This window comes from Bacillus rossius, chromosome 2 (assembly GCF_032445375.1).
Source record: "Bacillus rossius redtenbacheri isolate Brsri chromosome 2, Brsri_v3, whole genome shotgun sequence".
NCBI classification, from domain to species: domain Eukaryota; kingdom Metazoa; phylum Arthropoda; class Insecta; order Phasmatodea; family Bacillidae; genus Bacillus; species Bacillus rossius.
The window spans coordinates 273,070-280,713 of record NC_086331.1 but is presented as its reverse complement, the minus strand read 5'-3'; the positions used below and the strand labels follow the sequence as shown (position 1 = coordinate 280,713).

At 38.7% G+C, this 7,644-nt stretch overlaps 1 protein-coding gene across 1 annotated transcript; it reads left to right on the top strand.

The window, feature by feature from the left end:
* Window positions 1–673: 673 nt before the first annotated feature.
* On the top strand, window positions 674–5,031 carry LOC134529891 (uncharacterized). Its single transcript, XM_063364450.1, has 2 exons — window positions 674–1,515; window positions 4,782–5,031. The coding sequence occupies exons 1-2, from the start codon at window positions 674–676 to the stop codon at window positions 5,029–5,031; spliced, it is 1,092 nt and encodes a 363-aa protein (XP_063220520.1).
* Window positions 5,032–7,644: the final 2,613 nt, after the last annotated feature.

Sequence of the window (7,644 nt, the reverse complement as noted above, 5' to 3'; positions counted from 1 at the left end):
GCGTCACATTTAAGATTGTTTTTTTTTAACAGCTTTGTAAGAAAGAAAACAATTAAAAAAACGCTATAGTAATTTATTGTTTTGGAATAAGGTTAATATCATTCAGTGTAATTCTTATTAAGGCACAGCAATGTCTCAAAGAAAAACTGAAAAACCACTACAAATGTATATGGGAAACTGAAGTAACAGGGCAATACATTCACTTCAATTACAGCCACCAATAAACAGCAAAGATGGCATTATTAAAAAATTGAACCAACCTAGCTGAAATATTTCTCTCTGACAAAAAACTATTTTCTGATAAATATAAACTCTTGAAAGATAACTCCATATCAAATGGTTATCCACACAGAATCACAATAGAAGCACATAACAAACCCAAAAACCCTTACACATTGAACAAAAAACTGACAAATTGGTACAGTGGCCATTTTTATGCTTGTGGCCTTTCCGAAAACAATTAGGTAACATTCACGGATAATGATCAGTTTTAAAATCTAATTTTTAATAAATATCACAATCTGCTGCGGCTCGGATCCGCCCCAGGCTCTGGGGAGCAGTCAGGCAGTAGAACAGCCAACCTTGGACAGGGGAAATGGACATGTCATTCGGAGGTGCCCTATTCACCCTTGCACCCTGGAGTTGGGCAGATGCGCTCTGATTGACAAGCACCATGGCCAACCAAAGAAGACCATCAAATGTTTCGAAAGTGCACCCTAGCTCCTCTGAAGAGGAGGGCGTAGCGGTTACGCAGCTGCAAGGAATTAATCTACAGCAGCTGAAACAAGACAAAGCATATAAAAAAGACCAGCCAGCCCTGCTAGAACAGCCAGCCCTGCCAGAACAGACAGCAATGCCAGAACCGCCAGCCCTGCCAGAACAGCCTGTCATGCCAGAACCACAAGCCCTGCCAGAAAATCCAGTCCTGCACGAACAGCAAGCCCGGCCAGAACAGACAGCCCTGTCAGAACATCCAGCCTTGCCAGAACAGCCAGCCCTGCCAGAAAAGACAGCAATGCCAGAACCGCCAGCCCTGCCAGAACAGCCTGCCATGCCAGAACAGCCAGCCCTGCCAGAACAGCCTGCCATGCCCGAACAGCCAGCCCTGCCAGAAAAGCCAGTCCTGCCAGAACAGCGAGCCCGGCCAGAACAGCCAGCCCTGCCAGAACAAACAGCAATGCCAGAACCGCCAGCCCTGCCAGAACAGCCTGCCATGCCAGAACAGCCAGCCCTGCCAGAACAGCCTGCCATGCCAGAACCGCCAGCCCTACCAGAAAAGTCAGCCCTGCCAGAACAGCCAGCCATTCCAGAACCACCAGCCCTGCTTGAAAAGCCAGACCTGCTTGAAAAGCCAGCGCTGCCAGAACAGCCAGCCCTGCCAGAAAAGCCAGCATTGCCAGAACAGCCAGCCCTGCCAGAAAAGTCAACCCTGCCAGAAAAGCCAGACTATCCAGACAAGCTAAAAATCACCACCAGCAAACCAGCCTCAGGAAACCTTGCTTTGTTCATAATCAAGTTTGAATATACACCAGCTGGACAGCTATCGGGGACAGCCTATAACCAAGTCCTACACCAGAGGTCAGTTTTAGCAGTCAGCAGGATGCACAAATCAGTGTCTACTCGATTAGTTCAAGTTCGGCCTATATCGGGCACCACTCCAGGAGATACACCCTTTAAAGGAATATCCCCTGAGCAATTCAATTTCCCTGAAGTAAAGCACGCAAACTGTTCACAAAAAAATCTTTAAAATTAATCTTTAATCTAAAAGCCATGAAATCAAACAATGGAATTTAAAAACCACGAAACAACTTCTCAACACCTACACCGAACTTAGGGCAATAAACTACACATATTATGATGAAAAGCTTAAGAAGAAGGAAAACAAAGAAAGATAAAAAGCTGACACGATATAAATGTACTAAAAGATGAACAGAAAAGTAAAAAAAAAAAATATTAAATGCAAGAAGAGGCAACCTTCTCTAATGAACTTAACTTTAAAACAATAATTTAAATGAATTAATTGCCAAATCCATATTAGGAAACATAAAGTTAATATTTACTAAAGAGGAATGGAATATAGTATGCCAAAACAGAAACTGCTTACTAGAAATGCTTAGACGTCCTTAAAAGTTAAGTGTTCTAAGCTTCACTCATCAAATCAGAATACCAACAGTAATATCTTATTGCAATGACTTGACTCTTCAATAAATGCTAAAGAATCAAAGGTAATGCTAGAGAGTAAATGAGTCAATATCGTTAATATTATACAAATGACTCACCAACAGTAAGACCACTCTGTAAGAGTGCCAGTGCCACTATAGAAATTTGTAATTCCACAAAGGTAACACGAACTATTCATAGACCTCACGAACATTCAAGATTTTTCAGTACAAACAGAGCGTTACAAAAAAAGGAAGCTACTGTAAGGTTACAGATGGCTGGCTTTTCGACACCACACCAGTTGTAAAGAAATAGGGAAATGCATGATGTGCGCAGAAAGCCACAGATATAAATAATATAACTGTACAAACTACACCTATACCAATTGCAATGAGAAGCACCCATAAAACGACACACAAAACCAAAAAGACTAGAACTCGAAGAGAAATTAAAGAAAAGATCAGCAATATTAAACATATAACAGCTACAAACCAGCAACAAGCATTCCACCATACCGAAGCCAACACAATAAATCAAACCCCAGATTTATAACTAATATCTGCAAGAAAAGAAACAGACGTCACCAGAAGAACAACCATTGGAAAAAATAATACGATACGATATCAACTAAATATTAGAGAGGGTATTTGACGCAATTAATTTCATAAAAACTGAAGAACTTTAGATTTAGTTAACCACCATAATAAAATCAAAGACAAGGCAGGCAACTGCAAAACCACTGTAGAAAAAAAAAGTAATACTCATAGAACTATTCAAAATGAATTAAAACATAAAATGAAGACAGCGATGAGAAAACAAAAGCTTCACATACAAAGAAAAAAATCAAACGAAGTAACAGACGAAGTAACTGATAGCTTTTAAACTGACAAAGAAGTTGGAAGCTCAAGGAAAAATATCTAATGAATAATGATATATATCAATGGAACAAAATCCGCAAAAATAAAAATAAAGATAATTACTATGGGCTATATTAATAAAAAATTGCAAAATTAAATTTTTAGTATGGACTGCAGACTGAATTATAAACCGATATATATTTGCATTCTTGTGTTCCAAGAAAAATAGACTTTGCATAATAACAGCAACCAGATTATAAGAGAAACACATTTTTCATAAACCGCATCTATAGTCCAAGAAAGGAACAAAAAATAGACATTAGAATAAATTTTGGAGAGAAAATAACAATATTCATAACATGAATGAAGGAATTAAACAATATTGCAAACCATAATCATATCCAACTTAAATGGAAACCAAAGCATTACAGCCTAACGCAATGCTCTTAAAGCTATAAAACAATACAGTTAATTAGAATGGAAAATATAATAAAAAGAGCACTACACTATATTATGAGACGAGATTTAAAAAGCAATGTGACCAGCTGCGGATATAAAAGTACTACACTAAAATTGGACGAGTAAATAGAAAAAAAAAGTCAGAAACATACCACTACAAAATTCATGCACCTTAACAATTAAAGAAGTACTCCAACGACAACAGAAGGAAGCCAGATATCTTACACATTTTTTATTTTAAATACAGAATTGATCTTTAAGTGAAAGTAATGCAAGTAATTTGTATGTTATATAACTAAAATAGATAACATATAAATCCCAACAAAAATAAATAAAATAGTTTTTTTTGTATAGTCGTCAAATTGTTTAGAAATAGTTTTTATTAATCATATATACATTTGGTAAAGGTCCCATGGATCAAATACTCCAAGAAAACTCCACAGGGTCTCAACTCAATAAATGACGTGCCCAGATATTCAAGCAAACAAAAAAAAAACCTGATATCAGTATGTAGCTGATGAAGGGAACAGATCTCAGTTTTATAAACATCGCAACTGTTTTGTCTTAGGACGCCAAGCTTGTTAGTGTGTGTTGTGTAATTGATCTGGCTAACTCCTTCAAATTCTCTGTGCTCACTGTATATATTGAATTGACTTCGGCTGTGTTTAATTGTTTTCTGTTGTTTTGTGTATTCGTTTTTTTTGTGGATTCTTAAGGTTTTCTTTATGACATATTGTTTAATCCAGCAATAGAAATTGTAATTTTTTTTTAACAAACTCCGACAGCTTGCAACCACCCTGCTGCTTAACTGCCGCAACAGTGCAATTAGAAACTTTTCCCCACACTCATGCCCCAAGGGCAACCAAAGGTAAATGGCTACCTCTCCGCTTATTCCCCGGGCAATGTGTGAGTTCCATTAAAAAAAAAATAAAACAATTAAGTGCAGTCATTATTTATTTTCATGGCTATTACTCATTACCAAGGATCACAACCCCCCACGTATACATTAGATACATAGTTATCCTACCAAAAGGTATACAAATATATATAAATATATAATTATATAAAATCTATACTATAAAGATACTATAAAGTTTAAGATATAAAGTTTCTATCAGTCCTGTGCGCGCACTTTCCCTAAACTCGTTTGCTTGTGGGTGATACTGCAGTCCTCGTAATATTCAAACAAAAGTACGTGAACTGTCTCCATGCACTCCATCAAAATTAGTACCATGCGGGCCCGACTGAAAGACAAGTACATTAATGTCTATACGCCAAAAATTTATTGAGCGGCCCTGAGTTCAGTCAAATTACGTTGCTAGTCACCGTCTACTTCAGCAAAACATATTTCACAGCACCGAGCTTCACCTATTCTGGCCATAACAAGTATGAGCGTCAACTCCTTACTTTGAGCATGTTGACTGGGCCCCAGCTGGTGGTCAACGCGCCTCCGCGCCGCTGCCACACCGCGGGCCGGACGGTCACACCGAACCATCCTGCTACTGTCGTGTCCGGCTCGCAAGTCCCGTACCTAACACTCGCGCGCCACCGCTGAGCGCGTCACTCGGCTACGTCACCATCGAGCTTCTTCGGCCGTCCTCGGGTACACTCGTAACAACCAAACCCACACATCACTAGGTCTACAAGGCAGCATTTTGGGGCCGGTTTTATTCAATATTTATATCCATGATATGCCTAAGCCCGCACACCGATCAGTTCAGTTTGGCTGCTACGCGGACGATACGGTATTGTTTAGCCGATCTAGTATTCTAGAACTCGCAGCAGACAGATTGCAAACCGCGTTAAATTCAATAGAACAGTGGTGCACAAAATGGCGAATTAAGGTAAACCCTACTAAATCATAAGCTATAGTTTTTACGCGTAAACATCTCCCGCCACTCGAAGATAGACCACGACTAACACTTTTCAATGAGCAAATTCCTCACAAAAACGTTGTTAAATATTTAGGCGTGCACATGGATAGGAAACTACTATGGCGCGATCACATAGAGGCGAAAAGAAAAACAGCTTTCACTAGGCTCATGGCCCTCTACCTCGTCATGAGCAGACGTTTAGGTAGCTCTGTTAAAAACGGAATAATAATTTATAACGCACTAATAAAACCAATAATCACGTATGCAGTGCCGGTGTGGGCAACAGCAGCGGAATCTTACTTAATCAAGCTACAGAGAATTCAGAATAAGAGTATTCGTATTGCGACAGATGCGCCTGTGTATTGCCCCGTAAGGGCTATGCACAGAGAGCTCAAACTCGAACTTTTAAAACATTATTATTTCCGAACTGCACAAAAATTCTATGATAAATGTGCCATAAGCAGAAACCCATATATTTCATCACTGGGCGAACAAGATCCAGAGTTGCATGGAGAATATAAATTGCCAAATTCAATCTTGGCTCACAGACCTCCGTAGTGTGCTGTGGCTGGCTGAGCGATCGGCCAATCAGTCTCTCGCGAGTTGAAACTTAAATTATAGACATTAATGAATAATTAGCTAATTCAAAATGGTCCGAAGCACGCAGGTGTAGGTTTGGCTCCCGGGAGTTCCACTGCCTGTGCTGTTAGGGCTGACTCCCTATGTCCGATGGGCATGGCCCGCCTGGCAGGCTTCACCTCCAGTGCCGGTTGTGTTTCTGAAAGACATGGGATTTTGAATTACAAGCTTGCAACAAATGCCAGAATGCGAATAGGTCTTGACTTAATTCACCTGTAACTTTATACACCGACAGTTCCTCTATATTTAACTAGTAGTATAGTAGTAGATATTAGAGATTTGTAAATTAGTAATAAGTCCTAGATACTAAGTAATAGTCATCAAAAATATATATTTCTAAAATAATAATAAAAAATCTAAAAAAAATAAAAAAAAATAAAAAAAATATTTTTAGTTCTTATTTTAGTTTTATCTTAAGCACTGCACGTCCATTCCTGAGTTGGGTGTTTGCATATTTTGTAACGAAATGCCTAGTTTGTAAGTCATTTATCTTTTTCCTGATTTAGTTTCTTAGTTTTTTAGGTGCTGACTGGCGGTGGAGTGAGTGGTCAGTGCAACCACTCACCACCAGGGGCGCTTGCGTCCCTGATCACTAAATCCAGTACTGGACAACTAGAAAAGCGGACCACGAGTCCAAGTGCCCAACCCCCGCATGGTAGACTGTTTTCTACTCTGTCCAACACTTCATCCAGACCATCCTCTATCTCCTGTAAATTCCTACACGTAATGCATGCCAATTTGCATCCCGCATGAATGTGCCCAGGGTTTTCCCTGTGTCTATGCAGGTTTTACCTGGACCCAACCTATCTCTTGTTATAGTCTAGATTTAAGAGTGAGGGGAGTTAGTCATGGCGCCAATCGCTGCCATGGCTGGCCAATCCCCTCCTAGCACATGATGCATGCGACCCTCTCTTTGCATGGCTAATCCCAGCATGACTAGGCGTATAGGCTTCGGCCTGAGACGCACCTAGGTCCCTCCCTAACCCGGACCCCTCCAAAATACACTTAGTTTTAGTTAGGTTAGGAAAAAAAATCATTACTAGGCGGCCGTTGAGCAAACGGTTTCATTTTCTTTGTGTCCTCCTAATGCAATTTAATAATAAAAAAAGGAAAAACCTAAAAAGCAAAACTATGAATAATTAAATAACAATAACAAAATCTATAAATAAATTATTAATCACAAAAAAAATTAAATAATTAAATGCAAAACTAAACCAACGCTTCTTAGGAGAAAACAAGCAACAGCCAACTAAATCGCAAAGAAAGTTACCGAAAACGGTAACAAGCTAATTCTAAGTGTGTTTTGGATTTTAAGAATAAGAATCTGTTTGTTTGCAGTCAGCAATGAAGAGTTTGAACTTTGAAGGCAATGTGACCTTTTGAAAAATAACAGTCCAGTCTGAATGGTTGTGACTAACTTTTAGATAAGCATTCATATTTCATATAAAATTTTATAAATTCCATTTTTTTTTAAAATCGGGAACAGGAATGCATTAATATTTAATGAAGATTGATTTTATTTTTATTCTAGTTCTATATCTAAATTATATTTCTAAGTGTGCAATGACATTAAAAATTATAACAAATTTTTTTACATAACATTCAGCTGAATTATTTTACAATCATGAACAGTGAGTCATAAACGTGAATACAAA